Source organism: Macaca thibetana, chromosome 6, assembly GCF_024542745.1.
Source record: "Macaca thibetana thibetana isolate TM-01 chromosome 6, ASM2454274v1, whole genome shotgun sequence".
In the NCBI taxonomy this organism is placed as follows: domain Eukaryota; kingdom Metazoa; phylum Chordata; class Mammalia; order Primates; family Cercopithecidae; genus Macaca; species Macaca thibetana.
Genome location: NC_065583.1, coordinates 105,748,940 through 105,774,855, shown reverse-complemented (window position 1 = coordinate 105,774,855; position 25,916 = coordinate 105,748,940). Strand labels below are relative to the sequence as shown.

At 37.6% G+C, this 25,916-nt stretch overlaps 1 protein-coding gene and 1 non-coding gene across 6 annotated transcripts in view; both read right to left on the bottom strand.

Annotated features, from left to right (window-relative positions):
- Positions 1–23,822, bottom strand: part of POC5 (POC5 centriolar protein) — a 37,451-nt gene extending 13,629 nt beyond the window's left edge. Inside the window, exons 1-9 of one of the 5 annotated variants that reach the window (XM_050794469.1) lie at positions 23,640–23,822; positions 20,060–20,157; positions 14,628–14,766; positions 12,580–12,663; positions 9,133–9,338; positions 7,271–7,447; positions 5,118–5,222; positions 3,107–3,286; positions 1,703–1,856 (exon numbers count right to left, since the gene is read on the bottom strand). In XM_050794469.1, coding sequence (XP_050650426.1) covers positions 1,703–1,856; positions 3,107–3,286; positions 5,118–5,222; positions 7,271–7,447; positions 9,133–9,338; positions 12,580–12,663; positions 14,628–14,766; positions 20,060–20,143 — 1,129 coding nt within the window. In that variant the 5' untranslated portion in view covers positions 20,144–20,157; positions 23,640–23,822. The other 4 variants (XM_050794471.1, XM_050794470.1, XM_050794472.1 and 1 more) reach the window with 4 other exon arrangements.
- On the bottom strand, positions 16,399–16,502 carry LOC126957705 (U6 spliceosomal RNA). The gene has a single exon (XR_007726887.1). It is a non-coding gene; the product is annotated as a U6 spliceosomal RNA (small nuclear RNA).
- Positions 23,823–25,916: the final 2,094 nt, after the last annotated feature.

The following is a 25,916-nucleotide window of genomic DNA, read 5'->3' as shown; positions in this document are numbered from 1 at the left end:
AGTCTGGGATTACAGGTGTCTGCCACCACACCTGGCCTATAAAAAACAACTGTTTTAATAGAAGAGGGCCAGAAGTAATTTTTTTCTTATGAGAATTAAAAAAAAAAAGGTGTCATTAAAATGTCATAAAACCTAAATATCACAAAGCAGATCCACTGAATTATACTGAACTTTTTTGCCTTTGGTAGCTCTACCAACATTATTGCTAATGCATGGTTTACTATTCTTATCATCTTTCTCATCCATTGTTTTTAAAATAACAGGAGCAAAACAAATCATGTTGTATAATTAGCAGAAGATATTTTCTTCAAATCCTCTTAGGGATATTGGCCTTTAGGAGACACAGTTGTATTTCAATTTAAATTTTAAGATGGTAAATTTATTAAGGTGGGAAACACTCCTAAATCAATTCAAAATCTTTTTAAGCAGGTTACAAGAAACAGGTTTCTTGTAATTTAATGTAAGAAGTTCTAATAGGAATTTGTCACTTTACTTGTGAAACCCATATTTCTCCCAAGTAAACAATTAAATTTCTCAATTTGCGACATACAACTTGCTAATACTTAGAACTGAAACAGACTATTCTATCATTGAAGGTGGTGAGTTTGTTTTCAACATTGATACTCAAATAAAAGACCATTTATTGGAAAAATCAAGTACTCACCTAGGTATTACCAAGATAAACTATTCAGCCTTGAATAGATTCCATGATTCTCAGTTTCTAAATTAAATACGGACCACAAACCACAACCACTTCAGACAGAAAGCAATTTGCCTAAACTTACTCCTATCCACAATATGCATGCTTTAAATAATAAATGTTTGTTGATGTTTTAAAATAGGGGCATCACAAGCACAGAGAAGTTATTCATTGGATTGAAATCATGTTAATGATTTACAAAATCTTGAGAGGTTGACTTGAATTAAAACTATAATAATTATATCATGACTGTCATCTTACACATTAAAGTGCATTTTGTCTTTTAAAGTGTTTTCAGATGTTTTACTGCATCCCACAAGAAGCCCCTAGGAAGCAGGTAAGGAAGGTTTATGTTATCTCCTTTGCTCAGAGAAGAAATCTAAGGCCCAATGAGGAAAACAGGCCCCTGAGTAAATTGGTGGCAAAGGAGTACAGTTATGGGCTTTTCTACGCAATGCTGACAAATCTACTACACAAACCACTCCTATGTCAAACAATATGTGGATTTAAAAAAAACAAATTTACTTCTCTAGATAGGCCTATATTTACATTTGCTGCAATGAGCTTAGTTGAGGCTTTTCTTAAACTGGAAAATTAGGAATTTTTAAAATGAGAAACCATGACTAGATAACTACTTACCAAAATAGTCCAAGATACTTGGCTACTTAAGAAAAGACAAAATTATAAATTTTGTACTTAAAAGGGCATTAAAATTCTTAGTTAAAAGAGATTTAAAATGTTATACATTAAAATATTAAACATTTAGCTTAAATACTTAGGAGTGACAGTTCACTTGATCAGATCTAAGATACTATAAGTAAACATGACTGAGCTCATTTTCATGGCAGATTTAAGGCTGGATATGACACCACTGAATTAAGAATAGCTGCACCTCGATGAAACATACCTACTGCAGATTATTAATACTGTAGACCATATCAATCACCAAAATCCCAAATCCCTTTCTGAAAGTAGGCAGAGAATCTTCAATGAAATACTAACCTGTATCATTTCTGTTTTGAAATATAGTCATGGCTTCAAGATTTAACGCACATACACCCCTCATGAAAGCTTTTTTCATGGAATCTTCAAAGTGCTCTTTTTCATGTTGCATTCTTTGAATTTCAGCTTTTGCATTTTCCAAAGCTCCAGATAACTAAAATAAGAACGTTTAAAAAACAAAACAATTTGAGATACTACAAAGAATACTGTCAATATATATACTCTGAAATCATTCTCATGTGAAATATTAAAAAGTTTGCCACTTACCTCTTCTGCTATGTGCAATTTATTTTAAAAGGTACATATTACCTCTATTATCTCCATCAACAAATTGCTTTCATTCCTAACCCTAAAATCAAGGCTCAAACAAGGGGAATTTTATCCAGTCCCATTGAAGATTGCTGATGTATTTTCATTTTACAAAAAGATATGCCATTTTTTACTGTAAAACTTATGTAGGATGTTAAACAAAATACATTAAGAGCCACAGGTAGCCCTTTCAGGAAAAAAAACAAAAAACAAACAAAAAAAACATACACAAAAAACTACATGCCTGCAATATTAACAGATTTTTTATAAAATAAATGTTACCTTCAGTATTTGAAGTGCAGAGTGACCCTACATACAACACACTTTCCCACAGGCCAAACCTCAAGGGACTGCAGTTTTTGCAGGTCATATTGAATTGCAGAAAAGTATTTGTATTATGGATTTATTTTTAATCTTAAGAATTTAATGCTGTAATGATGAGTCATTTTTCATTTTAATATTTAACTTCAAGAGGCCTATTGCATTCTTTAGAATGGTTTTTATTTCATTTGAATTCCAAATGTTTTCCCATGAAAACAATGTTAATTTTATTATTAAAAGTCAATGGGAAAAAATAATTTCAATTTCTTGTTATTCTTTTTTGAGACAGATTTTTGCTCCCAATGCCCAGGCTGGAGTACAATGGCATGACCTCGGCTCACTGCAACTTCTGCCTCCCAGGTTCAAGCAATTCCCCTGCCTCAGCCTCTGGAGTAGCTGGGATTATAGGCATGCACCACCACACCCAGCTAATTTTTCTTTTTTTTTTTAGTAGAGATGGGGTTTCACCATGTTGACCAGGCTGGTCTCAAACTCCTGACTCAGGTGATCCGCCCGCCTCAGCCTCCCAAAGTGCTAGGGCTACAGGCATGAGCCACCGTGCCCAACCAATAATTTCAATTTCTATACAACTACTTACATCAACCATGTAAGAATATACAATAAACATTAAATTAACACAAGAATAAACATTTTCATTTTTTTGTCTTCATTCTTGATTAAAGATCAAAAGAAGAAGTCTATTAATTAATAGTGAGTCTACCTACCTTTTCACTGTATTAGAAGAAAGTGAAAAGCAGGAAAAAAGATGCTTACCATAGCAACTTTGGCTTCATAATCATTGGAGATCTGGACACAAACTTCTTCAGCTCTTGCTTGACAAGCTCTTTCCACCACATCTTTCCATTGCTTTTGGACTACGGAACGCCAGCCTTTCCAGACTTTCTTCAGTAAAGTTCTCTGGTAGTACTGGTCAGCTAGTTTACCTTCATAAACCTAAATAAAAGTAAAATATAACTTCAAAAACAGTGGGCTGATAAATATATTGGTAGTATTAATAAACATAACATGGTGGTAAGTGTACATACATTATTTAATCCTGTGTAATCATACTATTCTCATCTTGCACATAGGAGAACAGGTTTAGAGAGGTTAAGTAACCTATGGAGGTCACACAAAGAGGATGAGTAAAGCCAGACTTGCCTGACTCCAGAGACTGAGTTCTATCCATTACATCATTGCTTTGCGCAACTAATCAAGTTAGAGAAAAAGAACACAATCAAATGAAAGAAAATGAGCAAATTACCACTTGCCATCTTACTTATGAATTTAGCAGGACTAGGAGAATAACAGTGGCTAGAAGGAAGGAAAAGGTGGTGGCTCTGGCTTCAGATGACACTGCTTTCTCTTCAGTTTGATGGCCACCACAAGCAAGATTAATGTATAAACCTTGCCATCATATATGGTGCTAATCCAAATAAGAACATATGCTATTTTTCTTTCATCAATGAATTTAAATTCTTGAAGAAGTAGTTCCAATTCTCAATTTCTTAAGTTTGAAAAACTATCCAAAAAGTGACAGTAGCCTCAACCATTCTGGCTAACATTTAAAAATAAATATGCATTCTCATTATTTTACTTGACAAGTTTCAAAATAGAGTATAAATATTCATTTTAACCAGCTTAATGTGGATTTAATCTATTGGGATTAATTTAAAAAAAAAAAAGAAAAAAACCAGAAAGTATACTTAAAGGAGAAATCTTATTCCAGGATAAAGTAGGTTGAGCATCCCTAATCCAAAAATCTGAAACTTTCTGAGTGCCAGCATGACACAACAAGTGAAAAATTCCACATGGAAGTACTTAACACAAACTTTGTTTCATGCACAAAATTATTAAAAATATTGTATACAATTACCTTAAGCTATATGTAGAAGGTGAAAAAATATGAAACATAAATGAATTTTGTGTATAAGGTGTGATACGAAACATAATCTAAAATCTACAATTCTCCTGGTGCCAAACATTTTGGATAAAGGATACTCAACCTATACTAGCTTTTTCCTAAAACACTAATCTCTTGGAAACTAAATACACAGAGATTACTCCAGAGCTCACATGAATATACATGGAAAACATACATATATATATATATAAAATATATATTTATCTCCTATACTCATGTGTCTCTAAACTCTGTCTTCTTGTGGGATATACTCTCATACTTTTCCACTTCTGATACAACAATTTATTATTCTCTTTCAGTTCACTATTTACTGATATACCAACTCAGTTCTTTCTTAAAGGGTGTTCAAGTTTAAACGATATACTACAAGCTAAGGATAACTTTAAAAAAGCTATATAGGTATGGCTTTCTCTGACTCTCACTCTAACGTAAGTCTATATAACAAACATTTATATTGTGATTTAATGTACATAGTAAAGCCTCTTTATGAATAAGTTGTATTCAGGCATTTTAAAAGTAGAAACAATATAGGAAGCATTTGAGATGTTAAAGGTAATTTCTTTCTCCAAAAACCTCATCTGAGGGGTTCTATTACTAGGGCATTTACAATTTAGGAACAATCCTTATTAACCCACTATGAAGCAGGAAATGATGTATCTATTGTAATATATATTATATGTCTGTAAGACCTAAAATGTATTTTTTCCAAGCTATATCAAAATCAAATTCCTTTGAAATAAGAGGAACATTAAATCACAAATTCATTTTGACTTATTAGAAAACAACTATAATAAGTGATCCTGAGCGCTTCTGAATTCAGAAGTCTAACATCCATCAGCTGTCTTCTGCTTTGACACTTACGTCCTGTCTGGCTCTGACATGGCCGATTCGCCAGTGGAAGAATGTTCTCATCAACTCTATCTTTTCCTTTTGCTTGCCTATGGCATGAGACAAGCTAGAAATCACCTGTGAAAACAGCAATTAACCCAATTATTGTGATACTACAATAACAGCAGTTGGTAAAGTGATTTTCTCATACATCAAAAAATGCTAGAGAGGATAGGTATGGATCACTACTATATTCATTCAGTTAACCTTATTATTATCTTTAAAAAGACAATAAAACTTTCTCACATGAATATACTAGATATCAACTAATGAAAGGGAACAAAAAAAATCTTCATTATGTGTATAGGGTAATCACCAATAAAGAGTTTATGTATATGCAAATTAGCTACTGACATTCAATTCAGGTAAACAATTATACATTTGAAAGTTCTTCTATATACACCATGTCTTCATTCGCTAGATGTGAGGGCAGGGGCCAGAATATTTAGATATCTAAGTATCTTTCTGGTCCCTACTACTACCTTGGATATAGAAGTTCCTCAAAAACTGTCCAATGATTTTCTGGATTAAACAAACCTATAAAAGCAAATAATAGTTATATTATTTGCTTATTAGTTATATGTTATATATATAAATTAATAACATGTTATACATGTAACTATTAATAACATGTTATATATAACATGTTATATATGTTATTAATATGTTATATGTAGATGTACTTCTTCATGGATATTACTCTTGTTCTTAAAAAAAAATTCAGAAGGCTTTAAAATCCTAAGATAATATTCTCTCTTATAAAATAACTGAATAACTGAAATAAATTTCTAAAAATAGTCACATTAGAAAGAGATTTTGTAAATTGGGCACATTTACCAAGAGATATTTATACCTGTTCTTTAAATAATTTCCAAAGAGGAAAAGGGCATACATTCTAAGATACTGGAAATATTCTATGCGTTAAGATGAATGGTAGAACCTGTCTATCCACTTTACTCATTCTCATAAACTGAACATATGATATCTATATTCTTTGTGATACTTCAAAATTAAAAAATTAAACTTAAAATATTTCAAAACCACAGAACAGAATTTTGAGTATAACAAAGAAAATGACATTAAAATCCATTGCTTCAAAAAAAGCAAACTCTATAAAACATTCAATTTTATACGAAATCAAGATATGTTTAAAAAAATTATAATCTTTAATACATGAAAACACTTAAGTGCTGCTTCTGCAGACAAGCAGCTGAGGTGTCTGCCCAAGTCCTCCTCTTCTGAACACCACCACTCTCCTATCCATAAGTGGATGCCTATCTGGACATTCACTTATAGCAGGGCACAGATTTGTTGCCCATCTGCTTTGTTCCAGGTACTGTGTCAGGAGGCAAAAAATTAGCACAGACTTGAATTACCCTCAAATTCTTAAGAAGCTAAAGGAAAGTGAAATAAAAGATGTTTTCTGTGTTTATCAATAAAATGAAGAAAGACTTCATTAATGAAAACACACCCATCACTGATAGAATTTGAGATGCTTAAACCCAGGCTTGGTGGTATACACCTGCAGTCCCTGGCAGGGGCTGAGGCAGGAGGATCACTTGAGCCCAGGAGTTTGAGGTTGCAGTGAGCTACTATCATGCCTATGAATAGCCACTGTTCTCCAGTCTGGGCAACATAGCAAGACCCCATTTCAAAAAGAGAGAGAGAAAAAAAGAATTTGAGATGCTTAAAATGACCCCTAAAAGGATGGTTTAAAATGTAGATAATGCTGATTCCTTCACGTTCTCTTAAGGGTAGTTAGGATTAGAAAGAAAACAACTAGTGTACTTACATTTAGCACATACTCTTTTTAAAAAAAATTTAAATTGACAAATCATAATAGTTTTATATATTTATGGGCTACAAGGTGATGTTTTAATATGGTTTACAAAGCAAACACTCTTTGTTTTCTAAAACATCAAGAACATCAAGAACACTGAAGTCAATGGTGAGGGTAAAATGACATTACACTGATATGTTTAACAGGAAGAATAAATCAGATGGCCACGAATTTTTCTGTCAGTTTCTGATAGAAACTATCTTGTACGAGGTAATCATTTCTTAGAATTTATTATTTAGCAAGACATTTACTGAATCTCAATTAAAAAAAATATAAAAAAGAAGACCTCATCTTTTCTCCCAATGGAGATTTCAAAGGTTTTTTGTAGCTCCTTCAAGTCACTGATCTGATTACACAGTTGTTTTAAATGTGCTGCATGTTTTTCTTTCTCTTTTCTCATTTCCATTCGGTGCCAGTCAATAAAATTAAGTCTCCATTTACTTAGCTCAGATATGATGTTTGTCTGAAAAATTAATATAGTGACAATTAAGTAGTTTGTTCATTAACGTCACTTCTTAAAACTACACTGAAATTAAGAAACATTAAAAAAATCAGAACAATCAACACAAAAGCCATTAAAACAATTGGAACACACTAATGAAAAACATGTAAGTTCAACAGTTACAGGTCTGTGCAGTTCACAGTCATCATACTAGGGAAGCTAATTTTTTCCTATTTTAAGTAATTTTGTATGAAATCTTGTTGTCATTTCAAAAAAATTTCAGGCTTCATTCACTATGTTCCTTTGTTTATTCAAGGATTAAATGTCCATATGAAGACGGATCAGGAATAAAGGGAAACACAGAACAATGGCATAGGCTAAGCTCATATAAGAGTCAGAAGTTATTTAGAAATGGGTGATGGAGGAAACCATGGATACTTTTTTTCCCAAGCCATTTATTACAGATTATTATCTGTATAATGGACTGCTAAGTTCTGCCACCCTACTGACTGGCATAAATAAAAAGACCAAATAATAATTTGTTATAAAAAAAAAACTGGACAACATATTAACTAAACACAATTTAAATGGTTGGTGGTACAATACTCCAATTGACTTATACTATTATAAAGTATGAAACCCGTTCCAGGGGGAAAGTGGTAAAATTACACTGAAGAATTATTTCTAGAATTTAAGGTTCCAAATGAGGGAAAAATATAAATGCCACAGAACTCATATGGCCATAATTTCTCTATATATGTGAATATGCAACTTAGTTTCCTCAAATTATGTTTCAGAAAAACTGTCATTTTCTCCAGTTTTTTAATAATAGCAAAAAAAAAAAAAAAAAAAAAAAACCCAAAAAGCAAACAAAAATCCCACTTGCCATTTCTGCAATACTTTCTTTTACTTAAAGGCCAGTAGTATCAAAATAAAAATCAACTTTTATAGATTTATCACTTCTACATCATGGTTGCTATAGGAATGGCTATAAAATGAATATCTATTGCTAAAATTGGATCTTTTGTATCACATAAAAGGAGACATTTCCATTAGTCATAACTATGAGATGGTAAAGGCTCAGTATGTCTCAGTTACACACAGGCTGACCATTCAAAGTATCTGCGAAATTCTGTGGAGCATGTAGAACCGTTCCAGCAACCACTTAAAACCTGGCAACTCAAAGTACAGTTTCTGAAGCAGTAGCCTCACCTGGGAGCTTCACAGAAATGAGAACACATGGACACAGGGAGGGGAACATCACACACCGGGGCCTGTCAGGGGATGGGGGGCAAGGGGAGGGAGAGTATTAGGACAAATACTTAATGCATGCGGGGCTTAAAACCTAGATGGCTGGTTGATAGGTGCAGCAAACCACCATGGCACATGTATACCTATGTAACAAACCTCCATGTTCAGCACATGTATCCCAGAACTTAAAGTAAAATCAAACAAACAAACAAACAAACAAGAGTCAAAAAAAAAAAAAAAGAGTCTACTGCATATGAAGCTGCAGCTTAACAGGCTCCCCCTATGATTCATAAATACATTAAAGATTGAGAAGCAAGACTTAAGACACTGAACTGATCTCAGGAAACAAAAGATTTTTAAAAAGTTTAACTCAAAAAACCAAAACAAAACAGTATAAACGAGAGTAAAACTATTACATTACATATTAAACCATCGTAGTTGAACAACTGCTGTACCTTAAGACCTGAACTCCAAAGATCAAGTACATTTTCCATCTTCTGAAGGTTTTCATCAGAAACAAGAAAATCGCCCACAAGTATTTCATGGGCATCTGTATGACTAGAATTTGTTGCTGGTGAGGAAGAGTCAGCTAAAAGATGTGAACTGAAAAAATCCATGACCGGATGAGAAGCCTTCCTCGGCGATAACACTGGTGATGACTCTAGAATAAAAGAAAAGTTGTAGCTGTCAAGCCAAATTGAAAATAACTCAAGTTGGTAAGGAACCATGTTGGAAGGCTAAAAGATGTCTGCTACCTATGGAGGCTGAGAGAAATGCAGAGAAACTACCTTTCAGGTGTACCTTAATCTATTTTTAATTTCAGTACTGTCACTGATTTAGCACTGGCATGAGATAACCTCCTATACTCCCAATCCCTTCTCCCCCAGCAAATGACCTCTATCCCAAATAAGGATCCTTCATATATTCAGGTCCAGGCTCAGCTGAAACTATCATCATCTGTATTATATCATCATTAATGAAGTGTTTTCTGTTTCTGTAACAAAAACATTATAAAGATTAGTTCTCATAACACATGCTACCCTAAAAAATAGGTATTATTATCTCCATTTTACTGATGAGGAACTGAGGTTCAGAAAGAGTTAAGTAATTGACCAAGGTCAGTGTGGTTGTATATAGGTCAATATTACTCCATAAATTTAACACTGGGATTGGTTTTAATACTATTTAAGTTTGGCCGGGCGTGGTGGCTCATGCCTGTAATCTCAGCACTTTGGGAGGCCAACGTGTGCGGATCACGAGGTCCAGAGATTGAGACTATCCTGGCCAACATGGTGAAACCCCATCTCTACTAAAAATACAAATATTAGCTGGGTGTGGTGGCACGTGCCTGTAGTCCCAGCTACTCGGGAAGCTGAGGTAGGAGAATGGCGTGAACCCAGGAGGCGGAGGTTGCAGTGAGCTGAGATCATGCCACTGCACTCCAGCCTGGTGACAGAGTGAAACTCTGTCTCCAAAAAAACCCAAACCCCACCCCCCCAAAAAAAATCCATTAAAATTAAACAATATAAGTAGAAAGAGACTCATAATTTAGTTTTGCACATACTCTGTTGAAAGTACCCTGCTAGGCTTCAATATATAGGTGAGAAATATACACATCTCTATATGTATGTGCATATATATAAAACACTCATCCCCTATCCATATACAGGGAGGTGGGGTAGAGTCAGGGCCCTAAAGAGAACTGGTATCTATTTCTAAAAAAGCACTGAAAGGCTGAGCGCGGTGGCTCATGCCTGTAATCCCAGCACTTTGGGAGGCCGAGGTGGGCGAATCACGAGGTCAGGAGTTCAAGACCAGCCTAGCCAACAGGTGAACCCCCATCTCTACTAAAAATACAAAAAATTAGCTGGGCGTGGTGGCACATGCCTATAGTCCCAGCTACTTGGGAGGTTGAGGCAGGAGAATTGCTTGAACCTGGGAGGCTGAGGTTGCAGTGAGCTGAGACCACGCCACTGCACTCTAGCCTGGGTGACAGAGCGAGACTCTGCCTCAAAAAAAAAAAAAAAAGTACTGAGACAGAAAAGTTCATATTTTCTCACATATTTATGCGGGAATTAGAGACTATCTGTCATCACTTGTCACATACCTCACATCTGCTACGAGCATCCTAATAACAGAGATGGAAGAGCTTTCTTCTTATTGAATGAAAGATGAATCTATGATAGAAAACTTGTTACTTAAAAGTAAGCATTTCAAGAATTCTTTTTTAAAATTTGTAAGATTTTAATTTTTTTGCAAACATATTCTGCTTATGTAAAGACTTCTTTGCAAAAGGGAAAATAACTCCTTAAGATGTGTGTTTGGTATAAAAAACAACACTAGGTCTGGGCTAGTCACACTATGAAACACTACCTGCATGTTCTGAGGATGGTTAAGAAACCCAAAGAACAGGTGGAATGACAATGTACATGAATATTCTCTTTTACTTGATTTTGCCAATTAGATCTGTACTCACAAAGAAAGCAATAGACTCTGCTTTTCAATTTAAAAAATATCTCAACACTCACCTTTTAAGAAATCAAATCATGTAACTTCAGAACTTGGAAGGGCTGTCAGAGATTATGGTGCCTAAGACTACTACTTACAAGTGAGGAAACTAAGGGATACAGGCATTACTTATGTGGTGGCAAAAACGGTTACCACATTAAATAACATTAAATAGAAAAATATTCCACAATATTACATTTTAATCATTTTAATTACTCTGTCAAGAAAAAAGTTCAGTCCAGTTCTAAAAAAAGCTCCAGTTCTTTTTTTTTTTTTTTTTTTTTTTTTTTTTGAGACGGAGTCTCGCTGTGTCTCCCAGGCTGGAGTGCAGTGGCGTGATCTCGGCTCACTGCAAGCTCCGCCTCCCGGGTTCACGCCATTCTCCCGCCTCAGCCTCCCAAGTAGCTGAGACTACAGGCGCCCGCCACCACGCCCGGCTAGTTTTTTCTATTTTTAGTAGAGACGGGGTTTCACCATGTTAGCCAGGATAGTCTCGATCTCCTGACCTTGTGATCCACCCGCCTCGGCCTCCCAAAGTGCTGGGATTACAGGCTTGAGCCACCACGCCCGGCCAAAGCTCCAGTTCTAAAAAGAGCTTTTAAAAGCTCTTTAAAGCCAGGCATGGTGGCTCATGCCTATAATTCCAGCACTTTGGGAGGCCAAGGCAAGTGGATCACTTGATCTTAGGAATTTGAGACCAGCCTGGGCAACATAGTGAGATCCCAGCACTACAGAAAATTTAAAAATTAGCTGGGTGTGGTGGCATGTGCCTGTAGTCCCAGCTACTGAGGGCGGGGGCGCTGAGGCAGGAGGATCACTTGAGCCAAGCAGGTTGAGGCTGCAGGGAGCCCTGCACTCTAGCCTGGGTGACAGAGTGAGATCCTGTCTCAAAAACAAAACAAAATAACAAAAACAAAAAACAACCCCCCCAAAAAGCCTCTTTAAGATTTGCTAATCTTTCCTTTTAACAAAGACAAAGCAGACTTTTAAAGAAAAACACTAAATGATAGAACAGGTGGCATAAAGATAGGATGAAAATTCTTACATTGGTACGCAAATGCCTGGAAGTTGGGAAACAGTGCATTGGTTTACATAAAAACTTGAATTGGTCAAACTATATAATATGCCATTAAATCTTTTAAAAGACTTGCCCTCTAACTTAGAAATTTTAAGAAAGGATACTACATACTATAATGCATTGACCTGTCTTAGTTGTACTATTTTGGAATCTTATAAAATTATTTTAAATATTATCACTTAAATTGGTAACAATAGCATTTTAAAATCCTGCCAAAAAGTAATATGCTGAAATTATTCCTCTTACTACATAGATATTATTCATCAAACCACAAAATATTGTATATTAATACAAATAAGCTAAAGAAAATTAATACCATCTGTCTTTGAATGACTTGAAATATTGAAATCACATCCTTTTCCAACTTCTATCGCAGTTTCTCTTACTTCAGAGTTATTTCCTGCCAAAAGGAAAGCTTTTTAAAATTAAACGGAACCGTTCTTAAATAAAATGCCTAATCACGCATAATTTAATAAGGTAGCAGTACATAAAAAAGATTTTAGAACAAACAAAATACAACATGCCGAGGATATAGGAACACTAAAACAAAGAACAAGAAGAGATAAAAATCTGAGACTAGAAAAAGACTTACTATATCATTGATAAGCTCCAACTTACACACCAAATATAGATGAGAGATAATGTAGTCTACTATAGCATTCAATTCACACTAAGAGAGTAAGTGGGCAAATGACATTAGAACTTGGAAAAGGATCTGCTCTCTTATGACACTGGGTATTTCCAGAGGCCCACTGCTTTTCACTAGCCACAATCAAACTAAGGTGGCACTGGCTCCCCCAAACAAGGACTTTCTGGCTTCCACTTCAGGAACCTGTAGTCAACAGATGGCAAAAAGGAAACTGGGAAAAACCTCTCAAGAATGACTGTTAGAGGCTTATTCATATGTTGTCAATTTCCACATATCATGCCTTATATCAAGCAGCTGAGATATCAAGAATAAAGAGAATGTGGGATGATGAATTTACATAGAAGACTTTAACAAAGTCTACTTGTGAATCTCAAGATGACTAAAGAATATCTAAACTTACTACATATTGTGTGTTTCAATCTCAAATCCTTTTTGGAAATGGTAGAGAATAAATGCATGCTATTTTACATAAGAGAAAAGAACAATAGTCTTAAATCCCAGGTGATTACCTTGAACTGTTGACTACAGCATCTCGAAAGTTTTTTTTTTTTTTTTTTTTTTTAAACAGAGTCTTGCTCTGTTGCCCCGGCTGAAGTGCAGTGGCATAATCATGGCACACTGCAGCCTTGAACTCCTGAGCTCAGGCAATCCTCCCACCCCAGCCTCCCGAGGTGCTGGGACTATAGACTGCTCTGCCCGGCTAATTTTTTAGTAGAGATAGGGTCTTGCTATGTTGTCTAGGCTTGTCTCAAACTCCTGGGCTCAAGTGATCCTCCTGCCTCAGCCTCTCAAAGTACTAGCATTACAAGCATGAGCCACTGCCTGGCCTATATTTTAAGGCTCTCATCCTGTGGTCCCATTTGTTGTTCCACTGCAATAGGCCAAGACTGAGAAGCAGTGAAAATTCCATGTCTACAGACAGTGAGAGACAACAGACACTAGAGCTATGACTTAGCAGAAGCCCAGGAGCCTTTGGCCTCTGAGTAGGCTGTATCATGTGCCTTCAAGGACAGGGATCCTTGGAGTTATGCCTATAGTGTGATAACTGTTCCTTATCAGGACTGTTTTAGGAAGGTTTTCTGTGCCCTTTGAAAGAACATTTATTTAGAGTTTGGGATGTTGTCTCCACCTGAATAAGGAATGGAGGTTAACGGAACCTTACCTCTTCTCTCCACCTTTCACTCATCTATCAACACACATCCTGGTTTGTAGTAGCTTTCAGTTCTGTTGCTGACATGGTCCACAGATAGGTTCACCTTTGTGATAATTATTCAAACAGTTCTCCATGCCCATATAAATACCGCTGATAAAGCACTAGCATGAGGTTCGTAAAGTAATTTAAGAGACTCTCAGGGCTACCATCTTTAATTTTAGGCTTGGGCATTTAGTTTTCAAGTTAATCCTGGCATAAAACTGTTGGAACAAGTACTGAGATACAACATACCTAAAAGCCATGTAGTTGCCATAGTGCTGCTTCAACTTTATTATTCTTCATAAAAGTAAGAGTCAAATGAAGTTCAAAGAAAAATCAAGCTGTCATAAGAGAGTCAGGAATAATATATTAAACTGTAAAAAGCTCCCCTAGATGATACTAATACACACAAATGGTCGAGAAGAATCCCTGATCTGGACAGGCATTTTCACAATCCTGTCAGGATCATTAATAAACTCAGTAATATGTTAAATTAAGAGATATCTTGAAAAATATATATAACCTTGACTATGAAGAATATCATGAATTGTAGAAATTCTGACATCTGGCACCAATTCTCCCTTAGGATGAGATGACTGTGAAGCACCGGGTTCAATATTTGGAGTCACTATAGCATAACGAAGCAGCTCTTCATATTCTTCCTAAGAGAGGCCAATAATCAATAATGTAGTGTAACAGTTACAATGTTATATTCAACTGAATTTCTTTTTAAGGAATTTAATTACCATAATAGAGTCACATGCTTATTATATTACAAAGTTTTAGTACTTATTCCCAGCTTGAGTTCTTTGAGTGCTTCTTGTGTGATTTTCACATTTATGATTAACAGTTTGAAGAGGGCAGGGTGCTGTGACTCATGCCTGTAAACTCAGCACTTTGAGAGGCTGAGGCAGGAGGATGGCTTGAAGCCTGAGCAACAAAGTGAGATCCCATCTCTACAAAAAATTTTTTACAAAAATTTGCCAGGCGTGGTGGTGTGTGCCTGTAGTTCTAGCTACTCAGGAGGCTGAGGCAGGAGGACCACTTAAGCCTAGGAACTGGAGGCTGCAGTGAGACAAGATGGCACCACTGCACCCCAGCCTGGGTGACAGAACAAGATCCTGTCTCTGGGGAAACAACAACAAAGTCTGAAGAGGTGATAAGATTCTGTGAGTGACTCAACACTGAATCAAAAGTGTTCTGTCACTTAATTTTAAATGTCAGATCACTTTAATTGAAGATGGGACATGCTATTAAAAAGATACCATTTTCAGAATTAAAAAAAAATTATGTAACGCAAACAAAACATAGAAGCAAACTGGATACTTAAGCTTATAAAACCGCAATGGCCTTCTATTACCCCCCAATTTCAAATGTACATTTATCAAGGCAGCTTAACGGTTTTTATTAACTGACTTTGTGAGAAATAAATGTCACGTATTTGAATTTACAAAATAAATCTACACTACTGTAGTTTTGTTTTCATCTGTTTTCTTATATTGGAATTTTAAGTAAAATTGTTTTAAAAAAGGTTTATGCTTTTATATACTGAAAACTGATAGCTTTTATGGCAATTACATGTACCAGAGTGACCTGGTTTGCGCTTCTACCTTAATTTACATTTTTTCTTTTTTTCTTTGTTGTTTTTTTGAGATGGAGTCTTGCTCTGTCGCACAGGCTGGAGTGCAGTGGCATGGTCTTGGCTCACTGCAACCTCCGCCTCCCAGGTTCAAGCAATTCTCCTACCTCAGCCTCCTGGGTAGCTGGGATTACAGGTTTGTACCACCACGCCTGCCTAATTTTTGTACTTTTAGTAGAGATGGGGTTTCACCATGTTGGACAGTCTGGTCTCGAACTCCTGACCTCTTGATCTGCAGCCTTGGACTCCCAAAGTGCTAGGATTACAGGTGTGAGCCACCGCACCCGGCCTGATTCACGTATTTAACATAGATACTTACATGCAGTAAACGTTAGGTATAGCAAATACTGATTTGTATATACTTTAAGGCTAACAACAGAAGAGGAAGAGAGAGATATTCCAAAGAGAAAATCTTTAGAAAATTCAACCAGAATCTCCTTCATATTGCTATAATCAACCATTTTTGTTAGCAATGTCACCTTCATGAGAATAAACATCTGTCTGAGTTTTAAACTTACATTTCCTAGTAGCAAATAAAAATTAGTATTTTACATAATGGTTATCACCAAGATGGAAGGCTCTTAATAGGAAACAAATCATTTAGGATATCACAATACAACATTGATTTGTATTATAAAACTTAAAAAAATATTTAAAAATTTTAGAACATTTCACGAATTTGTGTGTCCTCCTTGCACAGGGACCATGCTAATCTCTGTGTGACTCCAATTTTAGTTTATGTGCTGCTGAAGCGAGCACCAACATTTAATTTTTACATTGACAAAAGTAACTATAGTTATTTAAATAGATTTAAATATCCTTAACTTAAAAAAAATACACTTCCCAAAGCGTATTGCTTTTCCAATTATCAAAAGTAAATTCCCGGAGAGTTTGATAAATTGGGGCCATACAAAAGATATTTACTAGTTCCTGTAAATCTGAATGTGTGAGTTGGTTCTAATAAACTAATACATAAAATTTCAAGTGCATAGAGACTGTAACTAATCCAGCAGCATCCATTGCTTTTTAATTTCTTTAACTTAATAAAGCCCCAGGGTTTGATTCGGGCAAATGGCCATCCAGCTACATTTCCCAGCCTCCTCTGCAGCTAGGTGTGGCCAAGAGACCTGGTCTATGGGTTTCGAATGGAAATGATGCATACAACTTTAGGTGAAGTCCTTAAAAAGGAAGCTGCTTCCTTCTAGTCCCCTCTTCCCACAGGCTAGAGGTGGTGCACTGTCAGTGCACCAGTACCTGACAATGCAAACACGGTCAACAGCTCATGGCACAGCAACAAGAGAGAAGGGATTCGGTCCTCAGATGATCTCAGGACTATGTATCAGCTCAGAATTTATGAGAGAGAGAATCAAACTGTAAGGAACCCACTTAAGCCACCTTTACTTGGTTTCTGTTAAAGCACTATTATACTTCCCAAACAGCCAAAATAAACTTTTGATTTTGGCTAAGAATATATAAAAGTGTGGCTGTTATGGAGTTATGGACTCTGAATGTTTGTGTACCCTCAAAATTAATATCCTGAAGCCCTAACAGCCAGTGTGGTTGTATTTGGAGATGAGGCCTCCAAGAAAGTAATTAAGGTTAAATAAGGCCATCGGCCGGGGCCCTGATAGCATTAATGTACTCATCAGAAGAGACACCAGGAAGCTTGTGTTCTCTCTCCTCCCACCTGCACATACTGTACCGAGGAAAGGTCATGTGAAGACACAGCAAGAAGGCACCTGCCTGCAATCCACAAAGAGAGCCCTCACCAGAAACTGACTGTATTGGGCTGTGATCCAGAACTGTGAGAAGAAAAATGTCTGCTGTTTAAGCCTATGAATTTACAGTATTTTGTTATGGTAGCCTGAGCAGATTAATATGATGGTGATCTTACATTGTGAGGTTCATAAGCTTTTTATAATGTCCCTGCTGTGGTGTCAGTCACAACTAGATTTAGCCAAGTCAGCTCTGCTCAGAGTTAGCCTATTACCACCTCCAGCCTGTAGGAACGGAGGGAGAAGTGGAAGTCAGTGGCTTTCACTTGTGGCTTCCCTAGTCTGACTTCTGTTCTGGATAAGAGAAGGAAAAAAAAGATCCAAACATATATTTCAAATCATATATTTCATACATATTCATATATTTCATATATTTTACCACAATTGCTATGGCTTACAGGGGAAATAAATAATTATATGTCAATAGTATTCCATGATCATATATTCCAACTTATTTCAAGAAAAACATTTTTAAAAAATCAGTTATTTAAATGACTATTTTAGAGTTTCATATATGTAGATACAGGCCAAATGAGTTATTTAAAAATAAGAATCCAAAATTAAGAATCAAAATAAATAATTTGCCTTTCTTAATTGCCAAACATAACCTGTGTTAACATTCAAAACTTGTAATTTTGCCCTCCTTCCCAATCCCCAAGAGCTGAATTGATATGACCCTGAAATATAGCTCCACCCATGCCTCAACCATTAGAGTCAGAGCAACTTGGCTGATAGGAGCTGTGGTTAGAGGAAATTTTCAGTGTATAAGCACTATGGATGCTGCCCATCCCTCAGCATTTGCCACCCTCTGGCTTATGAAGCATTTGCATAACAGAAGGAGTAACAAAAAAGTCCCTTAAGAGGAATATTGATTTATGAAGGGCTTTTGTATTAAATGTTTGGATTTATATATTTACTATATATGTAAAAATATGTATTTTATGTTATTTTTAAGATTATTTTTTGTATTTATATTTTGAAGTGTTTCCAGTAGTGAAACCCAAAGTAGTAACAATGTATGTACAGGGAATATGGAGAGGCTTTCAACTTCAGTCCAAGAACCAGGAGGAATGTTAGTTGAAAGTAAGAGACTGTCAATTGGGCTTACATTATAGGTAGGTAACCAATAACACAAAATAATTTCTGACAGGTTCTTCTTCCATCTCTCTAAAATTCCATTCTAGAGATTTATTCTTTTGATTTAAAGCTTTGTCTCTTGACAAAATGACAACATGAATGCTCACGAGGTGTTTACATTTTAGTATAAATGAGTTAATCAGTTCTATCTTCAAGTTTCAATCAGAGAGCCATGAAGAGTGGAGGAAGTACTGTCACCTGAAGAGAGGACTGCATGGGAGAGGTACCATCAAAAGGGAAGGCTGTACAAAAGCTTTGCCACAACTCCAGACTACTTTTATCCTAGTAAATATTCAGATATTTTCCCAATACCTTCCCCATTTTGAAATCCATAATTTCAATTAAAGGAGAAGATTTGTTTCATAAAATATTTTCCTAAAGCTTTTCTCATATTGTACAGAATCAACAACAATTTCGTATGCTTAGGCATAAACAGCCTTTCCCCTTGAGTAATATAACTGTAAAATTTAAGATATACCATGTCATTATTCTCTCATTTAAAATCTACTCTAGAAATCTAAATCCATATTTTTGATGATGAAATATTTAGAAATAAGAGAAATTTAAAACATTTCATGCAAATACCACATCTTCTGTAGTCAACTGACCCATTTCATTTTATCTATCAATGTACAGGGCCTGGGCAGCAGATTGTACTGAATGTCGTGACAACAAAGACCAAACCTCAGCAAGTAGAACACAAGGGAATCTTGAGCTCTAGAACTTTGAATGGTTTGATATTGTACTAATTTGCATTAAAAGTGAAAGCAGCATTCATGAGAAGTAGCTAAAATGACAAAAAATTAAAGAAAAAAATGTTTTGGCCGGGCGCGGTGGCTCACGCCTGTAATCCCAGCACTTTGGGAGGCCGAGGCGGGCGGATCACGAGGTCAGGAGATCGAGACCATCCTGGCTAACACGGTGAAACCCCGTCTCTACTAAAAATGCAAAAAATTAGCCGGGCGAGGCGGCGGGCGCCTGTAGTCCCAGCTACTCGGGAGGCTGAGGCAGCAGAATGGCGTGAACCCGGGAGGCGGAGCTTGCAGTGAGCCGAGATCGCGCCATTGCACTCCAGCCTGGGCGACTAAGCGAGACTCTGTCTCAAAAAAAAAAAAAAAAAAGAAAAAGAAAAAAATGTTTCTTGAACATTTCAGCTTTGCCTCTGTGTTGGTTGAAGCCTTTGTACAGAGTGTTTGAAGAGTTCATCAATATTTTCTGAAAAGTTAAAACAATGTAAAGTAACTCCTAAAATATGTACAGTAATTCCTAAAGTTTGATATTATTATAAATTGAAAAACTCCCTTGCAAATTGAATGAAAATTTTTTTTTAAAATCCTAGTTTTCCCTTACATTCATTTGTTTAAAATAAAAAAAATCATGATAAATTTAGAAATTTTTTCCTACCTGAAGATTCGAAGAGACAGAACTGCCTGGACTGGAGTCATTTTGCACAACTGGAAGTGAGTATTTCTCCTCATCTGATGACATTCTGCACAAATGCTCTAAAACAGTAGAAGCTAACTTTAGCTTTTTTCCTTGATATTTAGGATAAAATCCTTTCCAGATATATATATAAGTGCAACAGTATCCAAATCTGCAATCTTCATGTGATATGTTAAAATCATTCATTCAATATATTGAGTACCTGTAGGCAAATTTCACTGGGCAAAAAATAATTGAAGACCCAGTCCCAATATTAGTGAGTTTATAATGTAGTCAGGGAGATGAGAAAACATGAAAGGTTAAAGAAAAATAGAGGATCTTCAGAAAAATCCCCAGTGGGGTCTGTTGAGCATAAGAGATTGTATCACTGTTCTTGAGCAACGTGTGACAACCTGGGTGCTGTGTACTTTCCTCTAAGATACAGAACCAAGAGAGAACAAACAATTTGTGCAAATTCCCTTCTTGGGAAACTTACCTTTGGAAACATTATTTTAAGAAAAGTGAGCTTATACAGAACAACAGAATCAAATACATGCATAATTTGTTGAAAGTCCGAATCAAAAAATTATTAAAAGTACTTTTAGTAACAAGTAGCCAAACTATTTAAAGAACAAATAGTGACTATTCGAACTATCTGAATATCAGTAATATGTAAGACATTGGTGAGGGATGTAAAATGAAGTCCTTATTCTTAAGGAGTTTACAATCTGTAGAGAGGTCCAGGCATGTATATTATATAAGTGACCGACTGCTGAATAAACTGCTGATAGGCCCTAAAATAACAGATACAAAGTAGAGAGGGAGGAGTAGCTATTTTTCATGGAGTAAGATTGCATGACTCTAAATAAGCAGGAAAGGAGGCAGAGAAAGTTTTTAGAGAAGATGACCCAGGTGCTGAGAGATGAGGTCTCATCCTGAAAGATGGATAAAAGGTATAAACACAGTTGAAGATATTCTAGGCAGTATAGCAATGTAAGCAAAGACACAGAGTCATGGACATGTATGCCAGGAACAGCAAGCAGGTTGGTAAGGCCAAAGCAATGGATGCAAAGCAAGGATTGGCTAAGGATGAAACGAAAAGTAAGGAGCAGCCAAGATCATGGAAGGTCAAGATTTGTCATATTAAAAATCTGGGTGTTTATTTTAGACAAGTTATTGAAATATTTTTTAAAAGTTACATGATCAGAAAGATCATTCCAGCAGCGTTGAGGATAAATTTGGATATTAAGAAAGAGAGATCAGGCCGGGTACGGTGGCTCACGCTTGTAATCCTAGCACTTTGGGAGGCCAAGGTGGGTGGATCACCTGAGGTCAGGAGTTCGAGACCAGCCTGGCCAACATGGCGAAACTCTCTCTCTACTAAAAATACAAAACAATTAGCCGAGTGTGGTGGCAGGTGCCTGTAATCCCAGCTACTTGGGAGGCTGAGGCAGGAGAATGTCGTGAACACAGGAGGCGGAGCTTCCAGTGAGCTGAGATCGCGCCACTGCTCTCCAGCCTGGGTGATAGTGTGAGGCTCTGTCTCAAACAAACAAAAAAAAAAAAACAAAAAACAAACATAAAAACTCCCAAAAAACTGCCCCAAAGTGGGTAATTTATAAAGAAAAGAATTTTAATTGACTCATAGTTTCGCATGTCTGGGGAGGCCTCAGGAAACTTAAAATCATGGTAGAAGGGGAAGCAGGCACATCTTAGATAGTGGCAGGCAAGAGAGTAAGTCAGAGAGTGCAGGAAAAACTACCATTTATAAAACAATCAGATCTCGTGAGAATTCACTATCATGAGAACAGCATGCGAGAAATCACCCTTATAATCCAATCACTTCCCTTCCACTACATGTGGAGATTACCATTGAAGATGAGGTTTGAGTGGGGACACAAAACCTAACTATATCAGGTCCCTACACCCAACTTGTATGTAATATTTTTATCATAAATGCGAATGTGTATTTTTCTAGAAAGATCTTTAGCTTTAAATATGTGTTCAGAGGGGACCACAGCCCTAATAAAGTTAAGGACTACGACCGTGAATGAGAAGAGGGTTAAAGCCAGAACCACTAACATCTAAAGGGCAAGAGAACAGTCAGCAAAGAAGAGGAGTCAGCAGTCAGAACATTAGAACTATGGGAGCAGCATCACAACTTTGAGAAACTTTAAGAAGAAAATAGAGTTAGATGCCAAAGAACCATGAAGATTGGATAGAATTTGGCGATTAGGAGGTTGCTGTGACATTTGCTTGAACAATTTCAGTGGAAAGTAAAACAATTTCAGGTCTCAGTTTTAGTGGGCTGAAAAATAAATGAGAGATGAGGCAATTGAAGTAGAAAAGTAAGATACAGGGAAAAGTGCAAAAATAGAATGGAAACACAGGCTGGAACTAGATTGTGGAAAGGAAAGTTCAACTTTTTCCAGTGAGTATCACTGTGCATACACATGCTAAGTAAACTAAATCTCAGCATGACTGTCTTTAGTTAAGCCAATTAGGGAGGATAAAATAAGAGCATGTTTCTGCAGCAAAGAATGGCTGCTTCACTGACTTCAAGTCTACCACTGTGATAACTTGGTCCATTTATATTTTTATTCACTTCTTCCTTCAGGATTTGAGACCAGGCAGGTAACACGGGTGGTGAGTGGGGTGGTGCTGATTATTTTAAAAATGAGCTAGAAAGTACGATCAGATCTCAAAAACTGTTTCTTAATACGGACACTGCAGACACAAAAAAACCCACTGCACTTTTGGAAAATAGGCTATCTCCCATCTGCCCTGCTTTATGCCAACAAAGTATGAGTTATTTGAAACTCTAGAACAGTAGCATTTTCCTGTTTCTAGGTTCAGAAACGAAGGAGAAAAATGAAAACTGCTTTAATGGGTGGCAGATGTACATTAGTTCACTACATTTTCAGTAGTTTCTAATCCAAGGTATCAGAAAACAAGACCAAAACTTTTGTGAGCTTCTCTGTTGCCAGAAACATAAAATAACATCTTGGTAATTACCTGGCTGACAGGAAAACAGGGGTCTGGGAATTCAAATGGAACCACCAAGAGTCAAAGGAAGAGCGAATTAACATGCAGACTAGCAGCAGGGTGATGTGCCCTGTGCCCTTCATCAGGCCTAGCTGCACGCAAGGAGAGGGGGTGCGCCAGCCCCTCCCCAAGGCAGGGACTAGAAGCAGAGGAGAAAAGTCACTGCAGTAAGCAAAAGGCCAGAAGTTTTCTTCCATCACCTTCCGACCCAACCTGTTTAAAGAAAAATCTTACTTAAGCACAACAGAGCTTTATACATGGTTATTTTTTCTCAACGTTTTAAGTGACAGGAGCCTCTGATGACAGTAACCGCTTAGCATCCCTCACACCTGCTCTCTTCCTCTTCCTGCACGCCTCGGAGGGGAACTTTGAGACCTTCCGGAACAACAGCTGAATCACCCGTGTCCAGGGAAGAGCCCCGGGGGAGGAAGCCCGCGCCAAGGAACTTTAAATCGCACTCCACTACTTTCGCCAGGGATGCAGGGACGCAGGGTGTGCCCGCAGCGCTGCTACCCACCGTCGCCGCTCGCGACCAAATCCCGACTCCTCGCTCTGCGCCTCCTATCCGCGTCGCAGCTGCAGTCTCAGCAAGTGCAGACTCAGCAAGCACAGCCGCTACCCAGGGAGCAACGTGACAGTTTCAAACTGCAGGGAGGAATTAAGGACAGCTCTGTGCATTGGTCCTTTTTTCCAGCAATCTGCCGTTTGATTGGTCCGAGATCTGGGGGCGGGGCTTTGGGCCGGTGCCGCGAGAAGCCGGAATTACTTTGGAGAGCCCCGCCCCCTGGCTCCGCAGGTCAGTAGGGGGCGGGGTCCTAGGGAGCCCCACCCAGCGACAGTAGGGATTAAATACTGCGCGTGCTCAGTTCTGTTCAGTGGCTGCAGGCTGCTAAGCGGCTGCGGGAGCTGATTTGGTTAGAGGCTGTGGAGCAGGGATAAAGTTGGCTAATGCCCTGTGCTGTTGGCTTTCAACAATTCCGGTAGCCTAGGTATGAGTCCTCATGCTTTCGTCTGCATAAGAACAATAAGAAATTCTGAGCCAGGTGTGCTGGCTCATGCCAGTAATCCCAGCACTTTGGGAGGCCGAAGTGGGAGGATTGCTTGAGCCCGGGAATTCGAGACCAATCTGGGGAACATAGGGAGACCCTTTCTCTATAAAAAATTAAAAACAAAAAAATCTGCGTCATCCACAGATCCCCTGCAACAGAATCACTTGGAGGTGCTTTTTTTTTTTTTTTTTTTTTTTTTTTTTTTTTTTTTTTTTTTTTTGAGGTGGAGTCTCGCTCTGTCGTCCAGGCTGGTGTGCAGTGGCACTATCTCGGCTCACTGCAACGTCCGCCTCCCGGATTCAAGCGATCCTCTTCCCTCAGCCTCCCGAGTAGCTGGGATTACAGGTGCCTGCCACCACGCCTGGCTAATTTTTGTATTTTTAGTAGAGATGGAGTTTCATCATATTGGCCAGGCTGGTCTCGAACTCTTGACCTCAGGTGATCCGCCCACCTCAGCCTCCCAAAGTGCTGGGATTACAGGCGTGAGCCACCACGCCAGGCCGGAGGTGTTGATTCCTTCGGTCGTGGACACCGTCAGGAAGTCCGAATTTTTAATACACACTGCCAGTGATTCTGATGCAGGAGTCTGCAGACCATGCTTTGAGAAATTGCTAGTCTGGGCTGGACGCGTTGGCTCACGCCTGTAATCCCAACACTTTGGGAGGACAAGGCCGGCGGATCACCTGAGGTCAGGAGTTCGAGACCAGGCTGGCCAACATGGTGAAACCCCATCTCTACTAAAAATACAAAATTTAGCCGGGTGTGGTGGCTTATGCCTGTAGTCCCAGCTACTCCGAAGGCTGAGGCAGGAGAATCCCTTGAACCCAGGAGGTGGAGGTTGCAGTGAACCAAGGTTCCGCTACTGCGCTCCTGCCTGGATGACAGAGTGAGACTCTGTCTCAAAAAACAAACAAACAAAAAAACAAAATTGGCAGTCTAGTTTTAACTAATCTCAAATGTGTCAGACTTCAAGATAGAGCCTTCTAGTGAAGTTTTGACCTTAGAATAAGATCATAATTATAATATAGCTTTACCATCTACTCACTGTCACCTTGGATAATACTACTCACATAGTAAGGTGGTAGGAGATTAAAAGAATTAATACATCTAAAACACCTAACACACAAACATATAGTCTTTCAACTTATATTGGCAACAGATAGGCTAGAGGTATAAGGACCCCGACGGCAAAGGTGCTTAAGTAGCCCAGACTGGGGTTCTCCAATCTGAAGAACAAATACTGAGATCTGGGTGAGTTTTCAGTCCCCTTTCTGTTATCTCCAGGATAAGGTTTCTTTTTTCTGTAGATAAAAATGGCATAACCTGGGTCTCACTTTCATGTTGGCAGAACCAGACTCCTACAAACAATGAAATAAGAAAGAGCACCAGAAGTTTCTTTGGCATAAGTTATGTTTGTTCTCCCGCCTTTTTTCCCCATACTTATTATATAGGACAAATCCCTATTAATAGCTGCAAATTCATACTTGGTTCTAGTATTTGTTTTTAAATTGAATTGCCTTTTGGCGACCCCATACACTATAATTGATACTGAATCACGCTTCTGGTGCCCTTCTGCCGGTAGGTTCCAAGTTTCTCATTTCTGTCTTCCTTTTGGGGAAGGAGAGATTTTTATTGAAAACCATTTAGTCAGCAATCCCCATTCTCCTGTAAAACTATAGAGAGAAAGAGACAGAATCTTGTCTGGATGTTGTGAATTTAGAACTGATATCTTTTCTCAATGTTCC